Raw genomic sequence first — 20,480 nt, forward strand, 5'->3', positions numbered from 1 at the left:
AACAAATATATCAAACATGCACATTTATCCTTTTATAAAGCATTGAACAATCAAGTTGTGTAGAGTTATTGATTTCCAAAATCCTAACCTATCAAATTGTTTATTGTGTGAATGACGGACAGCTCATTGCATATGCAAGTAATGCCCATCATAAAGCTTTGTTAAGACTTTCACCTAACGAACATCTACACCATGTTTGATGAGGTCGTTAAGCCCCACAAGTGAACAAACAAACCAACGAAGTTTCAATATTCTACCTCAATGATTAGCAGAGTTATTGTGTTCAACCAAAAAGTGAGATACAGACGGATGAACACGACAGATACACTTTTTCGGCTAAATACAATATATTGTTTCTTACCGTTATTTCTTTACTCCACACTACAGAGTGTGACATACTGTCCCATAAATAAACATGTTTATCAGATCCACATGACATAAACTGATGCTGGGATGGATGGGGTGCCAGACCCCATAGTTCATCAAGATGACCCTATAAAGTATTTTAAAATAATTAATATGGATCCTCAATTAATTCAGAAACTACTTTGTATGATCAATGCTAAATGAAATTTCATCAATTGTTCCAGGAATGATGTTTGAATTGTGAGATTTTTGATGCCATAACGAAATACAAGTTGGTTTTTCCTGGATATAACAGTCAAATAAAAGTGGGAGCAAAATAAATGTAACTGCAAGAATTATTTGTTTTGCGAAATTACTGCAAATGTACTGATGTGTACAAAGCGTGACAACATATTACATAAAACTTTATAGAAAACAATAATGTTCCATAATGGTCTGTGTTTTATCTAATATGACCAATTACTTAAATGCCACTTGAACAACTTGTGAAATAACATTGCTTCTACTATAGTTCTAAACTTGCATCTTGAATCCAAATTCTACATAAAATTGAGCACAAAGGAGTCATTAAGAATTTGTAAAACATAACTTTATTGCTTTCTACACAGCAATAACAACACTCAGTGACTAAAACCTTCTCAATATCATCAATTTCCAATATATAAAACCGCTAACAATGGTCTGTTCATTTTAAAACTCAATTTTTTTAAATCCTAACAGTTTTCAACCCCTTTATTAACATACAAGCATGTTACTTGCCTTAGAAAAACAAGTATTTGGCTGAGAAAAGTGTATGTATTTGTAAAAATATAGGGTACCACTAATGAAAACTGAAATGGGGTTCAACGTCCTACTTACCAATATTGCAGATATGTGCAGATGTGCATATATAAATAATTGCATAAAATGGTAGAATTTGGTGGTGTGAAAAGGGGAAGAAAAAATAAAAATCTAAGTCCACTTATAACAGTCAGAAATTATAAATAAATTTCAACCTAAAACCAAAGTTGATATCTAAAGGAAACAAGTCCCAAGGATCTTAATAGCACAACGGCTAAAAGTATGTGTGCATTGAAGATTTTACTAAGTGAAAATACGATTTGTCAATTGGTGGGAATTTTATGAAATAGGCAATGATCAATGTGTGTCGCCAATTTGATTTGATAACTTCCAAAAAATAAAAGTTTAAATTAAACTTCACTACTCATTAAAAATATGTTCACCTGATCTGTACAGCTAAGACAATGATTCTATGAAAATATATAATTTCTATATTATAAGCTAGTTTCATATGTATCTTTATAATAGAATCCTATGAGAGCAATTTTCCTATGAGCCAATTCTGAATGTGGAACAATGTTCAACTCGATATATAATATTCAAAACAGGGAGATTATTCTAAGCTTTATAATTCATAAAAATATCTAAAACTCTCCTCTCTTTTTAAGGAAAAAAAAGGGGTGGTTTATTCTGCAATTACAATTCATCTGCAACGGAAATATTACTGTTAAGGCTCAACCGAGCAAAATATGAGATGAATTGCAGATGATCAGTCTGCACTAACACATGGGGCATGTAGAATGTGACCATATTGGCTATAACAATACAAATATACAGTACATGCAAGCATGCCCACAGATTATATATATCAATTCATATTTAGGATATTGATAATAAAATATATATAACTTACATAAACAATAGGATTAAGTTTAAGATCTAGAGTTCCTTGTAAAATTGAGTTTCTGGTTGTTCCAACTAAAATCAGATTTCCATGACCTTGACTCAGGGTTCGAACAGGACCAAACTCCTCTGATATCTAGAAATAAAAAAACAAACACTATTCTAGAAACCTTAGGTATATATTATGATAATCAATTAACCAGTAATCACGCCAACAGTTAAGTTTTCATTATCTATTCTCATTTTTTTTCAAACACAACCAAATTTAACTTCTTACTAATCTTAAATGTGAGACAATTTTACAAACAAAATTTTTTTTGATATAAAAACTCACTTCTGTTTCTAATCCAGTTCTCTTATAATTCTCATCAAACTGGTACACTTTTCTATCTTTACCACCACCAGACAGAATAGTTCCATCCTTCATTACACAAAGGGAGAAAACTCCACCATCGTGTGCACCATTAACAGCATGAGAAATTCGGTTTGTGCCTACAAACAAGACAAAAAATAATACCAAAGTAGTTATGATCAACATTTGTCGATGCCAATAGTATAAAATATTAAAGTCATGGATCTTGATTGGGGTCTCTTCCTTCAACCTGTGGATGTTCATAATAAAGTTTATCTGTCAAGGAGTGGAAAGTGCAAAACATTTGAAAATTTAAGCAAAATAAACCTATACCTGTCTGCTGAGGATGCCGAATGTTGTGAAATTCAAAATATTTTTGTAAATACTGAACAAAAATAAAACAGTCCTTTTAGAATATTCTAAATGAAATGATATGAGCCACTGACAAACTATGCGAGAAAATCCTGAGGAACTTTCGTTGCCAACACCAGGATTGAATCAAACCTGTAACCTCCAGGTTAGTCTTCAAGCACCTACTCGCTGAGCCACTTGGGCTCCCTTTAGAATATGTAGTTGGTGAGGGATTACATATGCTCAAATGATGATCAGCAGCATTAAATAACTACCTTCATTTTTATAGATAGATATACATTAAAACATTTTTTATGCACGTACCTCTTCCCCACACAAAAATATTTCCATTTGAATCACCTGACAGGACATCCCCATTTTCAGCAAAAGCTAAACACAACACAAATTTGGGTTTCTCCATTTTCTGTTGGAAATAGAATATTTTTTTATATTAGAATCAAATTTCTATGTCGTTAGTACAAATTTCACAACCTGCTCTGTAATGCCGTTACATTTGACTATTCTGTGTGTAGATCCTCAGACAAAAATTTCAAGAATGCTAATACTTTTAACAGTATCTTACTGATAATTCTTTCTATCACATTAAAATACCTCATATATTCCCTGCTTCTTTGTCAATGTTCCACTTTCTAATGTCCAAAATGATATCTGTCCTTTACCACACATTACTATCTGGTTGTTTTCATACGGATGATATTCTGCGGCCAGCACAGGTTCAGTTGAACTCTAAAATAATAAAAATTGGGGATCAAAATATGTGTAGCTTCAAATTACTTTGTAGACCCATTTTCAGCTTAATTTCAGTAAATTCCACCAAATCTTATATAACTTCCGATATATTTGTTGGAATGATGTTCTTAGTACGCAAGACTACTTGTATGTCCTATTCCATCAACCTCCATGAAGAAATTAATTGATGTATTTTCTACAGAATAGAATAAACTAACATCTGAAGCCGACACTGGTCAATAATAATAATATCAAGTTAAGACCAGTTTTACGTTTCCAAATCAGAAATAAATCTTCAAGAACAAGAATTAGGATGCCAACTTTCTGGAAATAAACGTATATGTATTCTTACCTTAGTTTCCGTTACTTTATGTGGTTTATCACGACTAATATCCCACACAGATATCACATGTTCATTAGCATCATCAACACAAACCAACTGTTGTCCTCCATCCTATTCAAATACACAAACATAAGGTTATACAACATCAGCTGTAATATCATTAAAGAACATCTTTATATTTTGTCTACTTTGGGTTTCTTTTATGTATTGCTTTAAAATTAAATTTTGGTGCAGAATGTCAGGGCCATGCCTTTCAATTCAAAATTTTGCCAGCTGGTAGATTTTGAAATATTTTGTTTACCTCAGGTTAACAAGATATCTTTTCAAAAGAATATGACAACTTTTAGCATTATCCACTTTGAATATATCTTTTTAACTGATACACATAAAAACCATCAAATTTGCAGTATTTATTGTTTGAAATTCTAATTATCTGATATTTTTAAGTGATACATATAAAAGCTATCAAATTAATGGTATTTCTTTGAAATTCTAATTTTTGATATTTTTAAAGGAAACACATAAATTCTATCAAATTAACAGTATATATTGTTTGAAATTCTAAGTGATACACATAAAAAGTAAAAACTATCAAATTAATGGTATTTATTGTCTGAAATTCTAATTTTATGCATGTAAACTGACTGACAGGTAAATTCTACAATTTATCTGCCAGTCAATCAAGCAATAGCCATGGTCAGGACAAATAAATGGCTGATTTTGCCATAAAAATTTAATCTTTAAAATTCCATACTTACCAGCTTTGAGAAGGATACACAACAGACAGCTCTTTCAAAATCTCCTAATCCAATGATATGTAATGTGTTCAGACTAACAGAATCCCAGATTCGTACATGGGGCTAAAATAATAAAAGAGTACAAAAATAAGTAAATTCCATACAACAACACATACATATACATCAATTTTAACCATAACCATAACCATAACCAGGAATCCTTCCATTATACATAAAACAAAACAACAACCCAGAATACACACAATCATTTACAATCAGTAAAAACACAAACAAATTCACAGTTTCAGAAATAAAACATAACATTAATTGATTCCATCCCTTATACCTAAAACAAAATTATAAGCCTAAATACACACAATAACACTGAATACCAGGATTCCCAAAAAATACACTGCTGAAAACGAACATTTTAAATCAATCAAATAAAAAATGAACAACAGTTATTTTACACTTCAGGAAGTGATAATTTATAGAATCTATCCAGGGAATTGCTTTACTATTCAATTGCCAATCAATTTCAGACAGCATTGACATTTAAAACAGATAAAATCCTACAAATATTTCTCATTCTATATAGTTAAGAAATTAGCTTTAAATTATAAATTACATACAAAGCAATTCTTAAAGTATCTTGGTTATTACAAATTTTGTCTATTTTTTTTAAAAGATGAAATACAGTGTTATATGAATAATTATTAAATAATCTTTGAAAACTTATTTCAAAGTAATTCAGGGCAATCTATTTCACACGTATATATATAGGGGAAAATGTATAACTGTCACCAACTAATCTTAAAACAAATGTACAAGAAATTGTTTAAAACAAAACCGGGACAAAACATAGAATAAAACACACTTTAAAATCTTTAGAAGCTCATTCTACTATTAAAATGATGATTTTAATAAGTTGTTGTTAATGTTTTAAAATATGGTACTAAACAAGCTTACAGTTTTTTAATTAGCTTTCCTGTAATATCTCTCTTACTCCACCACTTACGTTAATAAGGGTTTTATTAAAGCTATAATTAGCAGGATTATTTATTTATTAAATAGCTGGATTATGGTAATTAATAGTTCTGTTAGTTAGTTTATAATAACAATTAGAAAACCATCCACTTTATTATCTTACCAAATGATCATCAATTTCAGCCACATCATTACGCTTATTCTGTTTGTGCATATATAATAAAATTATTGGAAGGATTTAATTTCATAACATAAACTATCAAGGCAACAATCATTAATTAGTTACTATAAATATGTAATAAGCTCTAAATATCATAGTTATTCATTAACATAATAATTATCATGTATCCTGGTTCACTTTGATTAGAACACGATTCATGAAAAATCCAAACAGAAAAATGCCATAATATTCCAATAAAAGCATAAAAAGCCTGTTTAAAATCTATGCAGTTAATATAAATCAGATAATTAAATTTGGTTTATTATGCTTTCAATACTCTCCTTATATTGATCAAAAGTGAAACTGAATCTGAACAGATTAACAAATGAATCTTTTGTTTTTTCAGTTAAATTGATTAATCTAATGCTGAGAATAAGCCAAAAAGTCTATGGAAAAATTGTACATGAACTTACCCTGCCCTCTTTTTTCTCATGACCAGCAACCTGGCCAGTTGCTATCTTAACTTTATCTGGATGTATAGCTATACTGTAAAACCACAAACATTCATATTTAATTGAAGAGGGACAATTCTTATCGAGTTAACCAAAATTTGACACATAAACAGTAACAACTTATTAAACCAAAAATTGTACCTTAAGTGTGTAATATATATATTAAATGCTCTTGCAAATTCGTCCGTAAAACTGCAGGAAACCTTTTCCATTACTACACAATTTAGAAATTATTTACTATGTGGTATCAAACTGAGAATGAAAGATGGTTAGCTTTATAATTTTGGAACATGCAGATTTCTTTAGTGAAACCCTTCAATGCAGACAGTAACTTCTTTGATCGACATTTAACATTTGACACATATAATAAACAAAAACATAATATGGAATACAATTACTATTTTAATTAAAGCACCATTTCGTTGAAGGTTCTCTCAATGTCATAAAGCAAATGACAGTAACATTAACAGTTATCAACACTGATCACCAGATTTCACAATTACATACATACCATTTAACGTCATCTGTATGTTGATTGTAATGTCTCTGCATGCCCTCTTCCACATTGTATAATACAACCGTTGCTGCTATAAAATAGATTATCTCCCCTGTTGGTAGGTGGTATAAGTTGGAGCGACAATCTCTTCCACGATATCCATATCTTACACAGTTAAAGAAAGGTATTTGAAAAAAAATGTATAAAAAAGTAATCAAAAGAAATCAATAAATTATTTTATGAAGTAGTCTGTACCTGGAACTTTCCTTCAAAAATTTTAAATAGTGAAAACTAGTTGCACAAAACTCACTTATTGCCAATGCAAGATGACCTCAATCTAGGAACGAGTTTGGTTCAGTTAAAAATTTTATTGCGTAAATGTAAACCAAATGTAATAGTTCTTTAACATTTTATTCAGGCATTCCAGGTTGAATGTCAATTATCCCTTTGGTTAACAGCTTTCTCGCAGGTTTGAAAATATTACAATATAAAGCCTCACATCTTATATTGTATTTTAATAGTAATCAAGCTTAGTCATCAAGACCATCCATGTAAAATGTATGTAGTCTTCTTATTCTTAAATTATTTTAGTAAAAAGGATACACCCATTCTAACTGCAGTTTTTCGTTAGGTGCTTCACCAACAGTACCAACATCAAAGTCTGTTAAATCTGACGGTGCATAAAGAGCTACACCTCTACCCTTTAGAAATACCTTTAGGTAACCTTCAGCTGGAAAAAAAATAAAAATAAAAATTTAAAATAAGAAATATATATATTCAATAAGCATGTCAGAAGTTGAACTTATAAGTTGAAGATATAACAAATAACATAAATGCATTCTACAATGACTCATACACTTGAATTATTTATACATGAAGATAGGAGAAAAACAAATAAAAATATAAAAAATCATAAGTGTGCAAATATATAAATTTGTACAACAAGTGATGAACCCTAGCAGGGGCATCAATCGGGGGATACAGTGGAAAGGACCCCGAACAGAGTACACAAAGAATTCACCAAGGCATCTCCTTCATAATAACGGATCAATGCCCCATGGCCATAGTGATTTGGGTCAAATACAAAAACAAACTGGAAAGTTATAAAGTAAGAAGAGTTTTTGAAAAGTGTCGTCGGTGAAGAATTGATGAAAATATGCCCTATTTTTCAACAATCTCAGAACAAATTTAGAATTTTAGTTTTAGTTGGTATTAAATTAAAATGTAGAATTCTTGTTGTTATACAAACGTTATAAATTAAGAAATGTCTTTGAAAAGAATGGTCAGTAAAAACTGAACAAATTGAATTACATTTCAACAATCTCAGAACAAAACAGAATTATAGTTTGAATTAATTTTAAATTAAAGACAATACAACTGTAAGGTATAACCAGAATAAGGTATTACCAGAGATTTGGTTTAACAATTTAATGCATAAGTAAAATAAAATCACATCTTTTAAATATTAAGAAGAAATATCATACACCCGTGCTGAAAGTGAATTATCAATGTTTTGTTGGGGTGGGGTAAGGCAAAATCTTATAACTTGCAAACCAGATCTATCTTCTGTGACTTACCAAACACTATATATGTAAGCAGAAATAAACAATATACAATATAGTACATATAACAACTACTTAATAAGAACACAATTATTCAATAGAAATAACAATTAAAGGATGCAATGGAAGCATAGTGGTGCAATATGCTACACACAATAAAATACAAAAATTCTTCTGAAGTTATTATTACATTGAAACTTTGACTTAAGTTACAATTACACTTGGGCCTCTTTCTGATGCTGTTGTTGGGGTCCACTGATATAACCTGCACTATAGAGAGTTCCCTTATACTAATACCAGCCTTATAAATTATAACAAACTGCCTCAGAATCAAGTGCCAGTATAGTAGTATATGATCAACTACAAAAAAGTTACTGAATTTGTTGACAGCTGGATCAAAATTAGTCAGACCTAAAAAATTTGCATTATTTTATGCACTCATTCTAATGGCATCCTAACACTGGTAGATCATAGATATTTTCATAATACGAATAATGTACTATCTCATATATAATACCCAAAGGCAATCATTTGTCATAACAAATTATCTGATCGCTTCATTTGCTATTACTGCTTGAATACGATTCCCGGAACTAATTAGCCTACACATCCATTTTATTATCCATGTCTTATCTCAACATCACCAATCAACTCTTGTTAATGCACAGATTCTAGATATGTAACAGTGAAATTATTCATTTTTCCTTCTGACTTCTGAACAGAGGCTTATACAATGTGCCGTGTTGCTGTATATTTTCTTTTGTAGCACTGAGCTCCAATCAGGATTCTAAATCCTGTCCTCTGTTGGCGTGATCACTTTTCAATCAGACGAAAAGGTGCTCTACTGGCTAATGCTAATAGTTTATGCATGATAACATAAGCAAAACAAAAGTATACATGTAATGTCTTCAGTTCCAAATTTAAATTGAGAATAAAACCTAACTATCCACATTATTCCCAACAAATGTCAACAGGAAAGAGAAAAGAAAAACAAATGAGTTAAAACAACTTATCAACATTATACTTTGGTCTATGGTGAGAAATTTTCTTGTTGAAAATTACTCTTTATTGAATTTCTACTATAAAGGATTCTTTTACACAAATGTGAATGTGAGTGGATCATAGTTTTTTTGTCACATCCAAATGCCCAGACACTGCTATTGACAAGAAGGAAAAGCAGAACAATTTGCATGACTGTCACTATAAGTCTTTAAGTATATGTGAGATACAATGGAATTTTAGGGTAATTTTGATCATTGGTAAATATACAGTATAATTAAATATACAAACCTTGATTCCAGTTAGGTTCTCTAGAACTGAAAATAAAAGAGGAAAAAAAGTCAGTCATTAAAATGTACATTGCCATGAAAACATCTCTGGGAAAGCAATAAAAGAATGTGATGCAAAATAAAATTGTAAAGATTACAATGCTTTAAACTTTTGACTAATTTCATGCTCAGAAAAACTACATAACACATAAGAATTGAATACATATTCTCAATATTTACTATTTTTTATTACAAAAATTCAATATAAAATAAAATTTACATTAATCATTCAATAATTCCAATTAAGAAATAACATAAAAGGAATATATGGTGGTCAAGAAAAGCATATAGGTTTGAGACAAGACTATAGGTATAGATATAAGAATAAATGCACAAACATGCATGATCGAACATGCATATGATCAATCATGCTAATGTGTGACATGAAAAACAAATGATATCTATGTAAAGTTTATTTATTGCTATTCTGAAATCAAATCTACAATGACAAATAAATAGTTTGAAAAAAAATTTAACAAAAGATTGATAATGAAAATAGATTCAAAATAAAACTTTTCTAATTAACCAGAACTAATTAAAATTTAATGCAAGCGCTATACAGTGAAAGACTAAACCGCTCTTAAAAGAAGATACAAAAGAAAGAAGAAATCTGTAAAGAAGAAAGAGTTTGTAAACATATTTCTACATTTATATAAAATGAAACTAAAAGATCATTACAATAAGTCATTTCCCCTTCCATTGAATCATTAAAACTTAAACCGAATCCTCTATCACTACATTTATATGAGAAAGTCACGCATGATCATCATATCATATATTCATCAATTCATTCTCTTCCATCAACCCAGTTCGTCAAACCAACCAAACTAAGCATATAATTCACTGAGGTAGATTGCTCTTCATGTTGAGCAAAAATACATTATGCAGGAAAGGGAAACAGTAAATTATCACTGCTTAAAGACCTGACAAATTCTACTTACAGAAAGCAAGTCAGTGCTCATGTAACGCAATTAAAAGCATACTTTCATATCTGTATTCTATTAAAAGCATGATGTGTACTTAATAGCCACAATGTGTTAATTAAATTCCATCTTCTCCAATAAAGATTCTGATGTAATTGTAAAACCAAAAGCTGTGATGAGAAATACTGAAGATTTATAATTTTGAATAATATAGCAGATCAAATATATATAATTTTGAAATAGATGGACTTTAATATGAAAAGATGATATATGATATGAAATTTTTAACATTTCACATTAACATGATATGACCATGATCGATGTTTCATGCTAAATATAATATACCCCCTATGGCTGGTAGGCCGTTGCGACAAGTTACTGTGGGAAAAACTACGTCTAAAAGAAAATACATGTGAAAAAAATCAGATTTATAATAATTATATTAACAGGTGTTGTGTACAATGCAGGGTATGACTGCTTTTTTTGAAGCATCTGAAGTCACATCTCATTTATCTGTAAAGTCCACAGGGTCAGCAAATTAATGGTGCTGTTTGTAGACAATGACAGACCTATTAAGAATCTGTAATTCACAGGTAGTGACTTTTTTGTACCCATAAGCCAAGACTAAAAAACACCTGATAATAATAGTATTCAATGTTAAGGCTACAATAAAACAAAAATTCCTCAGGCTCTATTAAATCACTGGAGAGTGACAAACTATTTGATGTTCGTTTTTAGACAACAGGGAAATAGATTGTGAACTATATACTAACTACAACATGAACACAACCAGTAAATATCACAAGGTCTTATATTCTTAACCACCTCTACAATTGACATTTCCGATGACCTAGAGAGTTGATTATGGGCTAGTTATCTGAATACATGTCTAAATAATAATTTATATAACATATGAAGCCAGAATAAAGATCTGCAAAAGGCAGATTTAGCACATTTACAATCCAGTGCAATAAATTATCAATCAACCAATGATCAACTATTACTGCCAACTTTGTATAAATACTTGTTGAACACAAATTATAGATAAATACATCAAAAACCTATATAATATGCATTATATACTATTCAAAAAAAGTAGGGGATATTTGATTTTTAAGTGTTATTAAAGTCACCTAATGAAACTGACGAAGAAACAAATGACAAAATGAAATGAAGTTCACATTCATCGATTTATTCCAAATGATCGTTAGACTAAGTAAGGCACAGACTGACCATTATAAGGGTTAAATGATACCCGGGGTCAAACAGCAAAGTTACCACAGCATCACAACCAAGTCAGTAACGGGTAAATCCTCCTCTGTTTGCCAAACAAGCATTGATCCGACGTGGCATAATCCTAATGAGACGTCTAAGGTCATTTTGGTCCAGATTGTCCCATTCCTGTTGCAACGCAGCAGCAAGTTCTTGGACATTGGCAGGACGTTGTTGACGTTGACGTAACCTCTGTCCAAGCATGTCCCAGACATGCTCGATGGGGGAGAGGGTGGGACTCAGTGCTGGCCAAGGTAATGTGGTGATGTTCTGTTGTTGGAGGTAACCTGTAACGATCCTGGCCCTGTGACATCTTGCGTTGTCATCCTGGAAGATGAAACGGCGGCCATGACGTCGTGCGAACGGCACAACATGGACTGCCAAGATGTTGTCCCGGTAGTACTGGCCTGTAACACGCCCTGCAACAACATGTAAAGCCGTTCTTCCAGCAACAGTGATGCCTCCCCACACAATAACAGAACCACCCCCAAATCGATCATGTCTGATGACGTTAACGTCTTGGAAGCGCTCGTTTCGACGACGCCACACCCTCCTACGTCTGTATAAAAAATCAACAGTGAACCTTGACTCATCTGAAAACATCACATTGCTCCAGCGTCGATTATCCCAGTGTTGGCGATCCCTACACCAACGACGTCTTGCCTGAATGTGATGATCTCTCAAACAAGGGATCACGCGAGGACGTCGGGCGCGAAGGTGACCCCTATGCAGTCGATTCCGAATCGTCTGGCCACTCACTCTCACACCAGTGTCTGTTTGAAGACGAGCGCTGATCTGATTTGCTGTGATGACACGATTTCTCAAGGCCAAGGTACGGATCAATCGATCCTGGCCTTGAGTTGTCGCCCTTGGTCGACCTGAGCGTGGTCTGTCCTGTACAGATTGTGTATCACGGTATCTGGACCATAGCCTGCTTATGACAGACTGAGAAACATTCATCGTCCGCGCCACAACCGCCTGTGTTGTGCCGATCTGTAGCATGCCAAGGGCACGTAACCTTTCATTTTGGGTAAGCCGACGCATATCAAAATTTGTTTTCTGGTCACTAAAACAATTAAACTGATGTTTCCACCCTGGAATTCAATGCCACAATGACTGTAACATTCAAAGTCAGAGTCGTGCAAATCTTGGGTTGGACCCCCATGATGATCCCAAGCATCACCTGCATTCCATGCGGTAGCTATTGGTGCGTTTGGGCGTCACATGTAACTGGAAATGTTTCTTCTGTTAGGTTCTATAGTGACTTTTTTCGTAGTCATTTGCATATTTTAGTATTATGCCCCCAAAATCAAATATCCCCTACTTTTTTTGAATAGTATAATTTAGTGCACTCATGAAAGGTTACAATCAACAAAATTAAACTAGTATTAGTCACTGCCTATCTAGCTTATTCAAACTCAGTCAAATACACTAAAAAAACTGACTCACCAGTAAAAGTTGTTATGTTAAAAAGAAATAAAAAAAAGCTTAGTAAAGAAAGATCACCATAATGCTACATGCAAGCAGGGTCTAAACACACAGTATAATTACTGGTATGTGACATCAATGATACCTTTTAGAAGCCATGATTCTCTTCACAAAGAACTTCCAAATGAAAATGATACTTTCTCCAGACAAGTCACTGCTGTGAATCAGTGCAAACTATTTGAGACCTATATAAAGTTTGAAACTAGCCTTGACTGCTGTGTTGGTGGGCGGGACCAGGATATTCATGAGTTGTTTTGAGGTCAACATGACTAGTGATCGACAAGAAATGTAATCAACAGCTATTACAACAATAACAACACACTTATCTAAAGCTATTTTTCCATCTATTATTTTATACTATAATCTGTGTATTTGATATGTAACAATACATTCCATTTCTATGTCAAGGGTATACTATGCTTATTTTTTTGTCATGCATTCAATAATAGATCATTTTCACAACATATATCAACAAATATCCATGGCAAGGTATAAGACAGGGATCACAACTTTCCTTTATTCTATTGGTACATATTTCTAATCAAAACAGAACTGTATTATTCTCATTAATATAATATTTTAAAAACTGAAATTATGTTTGAAACAGACCATTAATCATTAGATGAGTATTATGTTATATTCTAGAAAATAATAATAATAGTAACAGTTTGCAGTATGTATTGATTAAAGTACCATGAAGAGTGTTAATGTTAAATTGTTATTGATTTTTCTTCTATTAAAATACACATACCATAATCTAACTCATTATCAAACATCTGTACCACTCTACTATTTTAGGTTTTAAGTTTTATATCATATTTAATCACAGAATTTAGAAGAAGTATAATGCCCATCTCACACAGACATCACTGGAGCAGATCACTCTTAGCATTGGTGGGTCTTAATGAGGTCTATGATTATGAAGATATATTTCTAGAAATGTTAAAACAAATTTTAACTGCTCACTCCTTCATCAATAAACTTTTATTTATGAACTGACTATAATCAACATTCAACAGGTTAAGCTGAGGGGCCATGTCCAGATAACCCTATTCTGCCCACACAACATTCTAGTATGTACTTATTTCATGCCCATATATAAGATATATTCGGATATGTATACAGTATTTATTTCAAATCTTTAAATATCTATTTTAACTTACCAACAAATACAAAACCTGCATTTAATCCTGTTAGTAAATACAGTTTATATTATAATGTCTAAAAATATTCAACCTACTAGTGGCATATAAGTTAGTTAATCACGATCATCTAAGTAATATTGAAGATGGACCTATTTGCAACTGCAAAACTGTTACAATGACATAATTTACTTTCAATCATTGCTTTGATAACCACCTATTTAATCAATACTTAAACATACATTATGCAAGAGCTAAATCTGTCTATTGCAGGTCTTTCTTTAGGCCTGAAATGTTATCTAAATTATTAATTAGACATTAATTAACTTATCCAGACCATAATCAACTCCAGATGGCATCGCTAGCCTGCGATCTTAAGTGGATTGTGAGCCTATTTACTGTATAACTTTTCTTCTCGATTTAACGATTAAATGGATAATCAAGACTGCTGTTTATCGTACTGACTTTAGTAATGATGACCGAGGCTAGGCAGAAATTTCATTCCCTTAGTTCTTGGTTCATAGTGGATCAATTTTAATGAAATTTTCAGTAAATTGCCTTTACGTTATCTAGTTTTTAACCATTATAGTGAGAACTGCCAACTCATTATCGAATCTCCCATAATGTATCTTTAAGTTGGGTTTCTCCTCACTACAATCCAAAATGTAAAATCAGTCAAATTTTGATGCAAACAAAAATCTGTTGAAAAGATGTAATGATCAATCTATAGCACTATTCGAATGTTAAATAACCAAGCAATTACTAGTAAACAAAACAGAAACAATATTCTAATCTATTTTAATTGTATAAATTACATCACTCAATCTCAGGTTATTTCCAATCCAATTTAAATATTGCATGCAATTCAATAACTATAATAAAATTACCGAGTTGGTGACCTACAACAGTACAGAAAATGCAATAATATTATTTTTTTCTTTAACTATGTTGACTTTATATTTCTTATAAAAATAATCAGAAATATATTTTTAATAACTGTAATTAAGTCTTAAAAATCATTGCAATCGCTAAAATTTAATGCAATTTCTATCATAAAGCAAAACTTCTATGGTCTCAAAATGCATTAAAGGGAGACGACCCTGAAAACTTTAATTCAACTAATTTCTTTTCAAACCATTCCAGTACATTTTGTATCTATTACACACAACATAGATTTTTCATAAAAATATTAACCAAAAGGTTTATGTGTAATCATAATATTTCACATAAGTCATGCACTGTTCATACGTACAGCAATATAAAATTTGCTGTATCTTTACTATATATTGTAATTCAAAATTCAGGCACCAATATGCCTTACCGGGAAGAAAAATGTCTGAATGAGACACATTGTACTCTAAAATTATAATTTCTACTTAACTAAGACCATATTCTGATTCACAAGATATTAACACCTTTGTTGTGTTACCAACAACATTTATTAGTCTACTATATTAATCAATTTTAACAATTCTATTATATTTAGTGAATTTAGGCTTTAATAATGCAAAAATTGATCTTGAAAATTGATATCTGTTCGTTTGCAGTTTTCTTAGAAATAACATGAATTAATAAAACATAGTTACCTTGAAGATGTTAAAGATGTGTTAGATAAATCGGCTGAATTAGATAATGACCCCCACTTCTTTAAGTGATTACTTGACTTGTGATGTGGTCGTGGAGAGCTGCTAGATGACCCTCGGTGAGGAACTAAATTAACATTTTCTAAAGCATTTAAATGAGATTTTCTATCTGTGGAAGGATAAGATTTTCTGTTTATTTTATACGGTTTTGTCTTGGAAGGTAAAATATTATTTTGTGAAGCTGAAAAAAAGAGACAAGACATCCATATATTACAACAAATGTAATATATTAAATATTTATAAATTGCTTGTATAAGATGAAAATATAGCAGACTAAGATAGCGTAAATACAGCCGGTCAGTTTAGATAATACACAGAAACTGTTTAGCTAAAGATCTTTTATAATCAAAATTTTTTCTTTTGTTTTAAAATTTAAAGTACTGACTTGTTAAACAGTTATTATTGTGATTCAGCAAAACATGGGAGGTCAAAAGATATTGAACATGCATTGCAGATAATTAATAATGCATCAAGGGTTTGTATTTTGTTATATGACAAATCTTTGACTCAAAACCTGGGGCAGTGCCTCTCTCCTATCGTATTTTGAAAGACACATTACCTTCTAAGACACCCAGTCTACGAATAACATCTGATAAAGCTGTTTTTAAACATATAATTTCATCTTCTTGTTTCCGTACTTTTTTTTCTAAATATGCAACTCTGTCAACTAATTCTTCTTGTTCTTGGCTCAAAAGTCCATCTGCAAAAAAATAGGAAAATAGTGTGAAAACCGAAAAGTTACATCATTCATGCTAATAGGTCTGGTTTTGCTACAAATAGAAAAGATGAAATGTCTGACATGATTTTTTTCTTTTTTCAAGTTAATAATTAAGTGTATGAAGTCAACTACATATATTCTCATTATTTTTAGACTAACCCTTCTCATCCATTGGACTGGATCAAAGAAGCTAATAGCTACGTTGCCAAGTTATAGCTATTTTCCAGACTTATTTGTATTCCTGTAGGCAGAATAATCAGACATGATTTATGATTATTTAATTTAAATCGCAGGTGGAGATCTGTGCTGGGACCTTGCCAAATATAACATTGATTAAGGTTGTGTTATTTTATTCCGTAATTAGCTTTGTCCTACATGTACATACAACCAGCTTTCATGGTATTGTTTTAGAGGAAAGGAATAAATAAAAGTTAAACCTAAAAATCAAGAATTTAGAGTGGTACAACAGACAAGCATGTGCAAAATGTGGCACATTGGATGTTTAGAAGTGGCAGCAGTGGTGCATTGCATCCCTGTGATAATAATAAAGTAAGATAGTAAGCCTACTCATTATTATTAGCAATTTTATTTTTTTGTGCACATCTGTTTAAGATAATGGTTTTTTTTCACATTAATTTGTTTTCATTTAAAAATGTGTGTAAGGAAAAAAACTAGGAAATGTGAACTTTTGTTCTGCCATCATCCCGCTTGTCAAAGGTTGTCCACCCCTGTCTTACACCACCCATTCAGATGCCCACTTGCTGAAACAAATTGCTCTGAAAATTACTCAAATCTGTAAATTTTAAGTAGGTTATACAATAGTAAAAATTTCATAAGTTAGAATCGATTGATTTGAATACTGTCTGGAACAAGATGTTTTTTCAACTTTTGATTGTGTATAATATCAAACTTATTGAAACTTGCAATGTAATAACCCATAGTAATTATCATGCATTATTTAATACATATATTAATTTCATTGATCATGTTTATATGTCAAGATACAACAATTAATCACCATATTAAACAGCGGATTTATTAATCATACAACACAGAGGTCAAATTTCCTTTACAATTAGGCACCAATAACATTTTTCTTGACTGATGATAAATTGGTCTTATAACCTTTAGTCCTTGTTATAAGTTTTAATAAAATATATAACATATAATGTTGTTTCAATGGCATTTAGTAATTGAACTGGAACATACAGGTCACAATTCTATGGAATACAATAATTAATTACTGAGGGACTTTCGACTAGGCTTTTGTAGTCATTATCAAGCAACGATAAAATATGAAATAACAAGACAATATACACATGTACACAACATCACTTGGGCCAATTCAACTTCATTTCAACAAATCTGAATGAGCATCACCAAAGCAACATACCAACCATGAAATTGATAATGTTGTTTCAAAGAGAGAGAGAGAGAAACCGGGTTTAACGTCCACTCAACACAAACTAGGTCATTTCGGGACAAACATATGGTTTAATTTATTTCAATAATTCGCTTGCACGTAGGGGTCTTTTAGCAGTGGGAGGAAACCGGAGGAAACCCACAAGGTTGGACAGGCGACCCTATTCCTTGTCACGTACAACCGTGGATTAGAAACCATGCCAGTTGACACAATGACAGGCTTTATGATACAGCGCGCATGTGCTAACCATCTATATTATGTATTATGTATATTCACATATCTTCTAATGAAGATTTTGAATAAAGATTATTATATTATATCCCATGGGATCTTTTTAAGTGGTAATTTTGTCATCCACAAGTTCAGAAATGCTGTATACCACTGGTTGTACTAGTTGACATTATAGCACCAACTTAGCTCAGTATCAATTTGTAGTTTAATGAGAACACAGAATATATTTCATGCTAATATGTCTATAGTTTATCAATAATTCATAACATTAATCTCTGTAGATTTGATAACTAAAATACCAGATTAAGTATGATATGACTATTATTGATCTCTTTACCAGAATAGTTTCCCATTACTAACTATTTTTTACTCTTATTATTATACGTTCACTCTATGTTAAAATCTAAATCGTTACCAAATGGTGTAGATGCTTTCACAATGAAGAGTTCAATACGAACGAATTAGTCAAACAAGAAATTGGAATAACTGGAAGAATTGCCCATTTCTACCTACCATATTTAAAGGGTTAAACTGATTTATAGCTTTCACACTATAGCTAGCAGCGAAGTAATTTTAGTTATCCAAGTTCACTGTCCCCAATATTTTTGCAAAAGCGAGGAGCTATTAAATTCGGTGTTTCTATGAAATGGATTTTTCTAAAACTTAAAAGTATTTTTGTATTATTACAGTCACTCACATAAGTTCAAACATCAATGCCACCTGTTAATAATTGGCTGAGTATGTAACAAAAGAGTTTGGTTTGTTCATAGAAACTTCGCCACCAATGTTGACACTTCTTTTGAGCCAAAAAATTGATGATATAATGTAGTCTGACTCTGAGAAGATGAATTATAAATGGTCAGATATTCATCCACATAGTTTGACATGAAAATATAAAATGACCAATGTCACAAAGCAAACAGCAGCCACTAACTTCATTTTGTATTTAGTGGTCACATCATGATGTTTATACTTTTAAACTACAGAGAAAAAAACGTCATAATCGATTAACCTTTAGGGCTTTTTTGTTCTTACCCTGATAACTTTTACAAAATTCTGCACAAAATTCACATCTGGTATCAGATCAAACTGAACGATTACAAATGATTAAACTATAACTGATTTACTTTGGTAGTCTGAAAGGGGTATTAGTAGTACTAAATTCTATGGATCTAAAATCCTGTCAATTGCCATTACGTTTTTGTAGTCTGAGAGAAATGGGGTTTAACCCCACTTGACACAAACAAGGTCATTTTGGGACTAACATATGGTTCAATTTTTAAGGACTGGGAGAAAACCCACAAGGTTGGACAGGCGACCCTACTTCTTGTCATGTACAAGCGTAGAATCGAAAACACGCCACTTGACTTAATGACAGACCTTATGATACAACGAGCACGCTATCATATGGCCACTCAACCTCCCTGACTGAAGAAAGGATTATTAGAATAAAAATGCTTAAGCATCAATTGATATTATGTTTTAGGTCGTTTTTTTCTTATGACTGTTTGGTGGTTAAACATTTGCTATACTATAGATCACAGTTCTGTCATCAAATTTGATTTATAGAATACACATAAGGCGTTTTCTCAAGGTTCTCTTTTCTTTCCATTACCAAAGAGCTCTGATTTTAAGCAATATAATTCATAAAATAAAGATCCACAGTAAGCTGGGCTTAAAGATGGGTTCCTGTGTACAAACTGGGTGATTTAATGGTATATATGGACCAAAAACATATTCAAATTAATTAATTTGTCATAATTATGCTTCAAATCCTTCTCAAACATTGTAATTGCGAAGGAATGCCCTGCTATTAAAATTCAAACAAACCAGGTCATGTTTACGTCACGTCTTGGGAGTCAGAGGAGAATTCATTGTTGTATTTAATCGCTTACTATTTATTACAAATATCGAATCCTAATTATATTCTCGGATTATCCACTACCTGCGTCTTTTTCCATCATTTTTATCTCAGAAAGTATTGTACGTCTAACTCTTCATAAAGTTTATCAA

The 20,480-nt window shown here is 31.6% G+C and overlaps 1 protein-coding gene across 12 annotated transcripts in view; it reads right to left on the reverse strand.

Moving 5' to 3' along the window:
- The window catches only part of LOC126820344 (echinoderm microtubule-associated protein-like 2), a 49,931-nt gene that overhangs the window by 4,427 nt on the left and 25,024 nt on the right, over positions 1-20,480 (reverse strand). For 3 of the 12 annotated variants that reach the window (XM_050548233.2, XM_050548228.2, XM_050548226.2), the window contains exons 2-18: positions 16,655-16,795; positions 16,039-16,276; positions 15,340-15,351; positions 10,896-10,946; positions 9,590-9,615; positions 7,341-7,467; positions 6,753-6,902; positions 6,203-6,275; positions 5,733-5,771; positions 4,604-4,705; positions 3,855-3,956; positions 3,365-3,499; positions 3,077-3,176; positions 2,384-2,541; positions 2,060-2,185; positions 1,590-1,616; positions 362-493 (exon numbers count right to left, since the gene is read on the reverse strand). In XM_050548233.2, coding sequence (XP_050404190.1) covers positions 362-493; positions 1,590-1,616; positions 2,060-2,185; positions 2,384-2,541; positions 3,077-3,176; positions 3,365-3,499; positions 3,855-3,956; positions 4,604-4,705; positions 5,733-5,771; positions 6,203-6,275; positions 6,753-6,902; positions 7,341-7,467; positions 9,590-9,615; positions 10,896-10,946; positions 15,340-15,351; positions 16,039-16,276; positions 16,655-16,795 — 1,739 coding nt within the window. Of the gene's footprint in view, positions 1-361; positions 494-1,589; positions 1,617-2,059; positions 2,186-2,383; positions 2,542-3,076; positions 3,177-3,364; positions 3,500-3,854; positions 3,957-4,603; positions 4,706-5,732; positions 5,772-6,202; positions 6,276-6,752; positions 6,903-7,340; positions 7,468-9,589; positions 9,616-10,895; positions 10,947-13,395; positions 13,595-14,473; positions 14,501-15,339; positions 15,352-16,038; positions 16,277-16,654; positions 16,796-16,972; positions 17,001-20,480 lie in introns of those variants that run through there. The other 9 variants (XM_050548238.2, XM_050548229.2, XM_050548227.2 and 6 more) reach the window with 9 other exon arrangements.

Source organism: Patella vulgata, chromosome 5, assembly GCF_932274485.2.
Source record: "Patella vulgata chromosome 5, xgPatVulg1.2, whole genome shotgun sequence".
NCBI classification, from domain to species: domain Eukaryota; kingdom Metazoa; phylum Mollusca; class Gastropoda; family Patellidae; genus Patella; species Patella vulgata.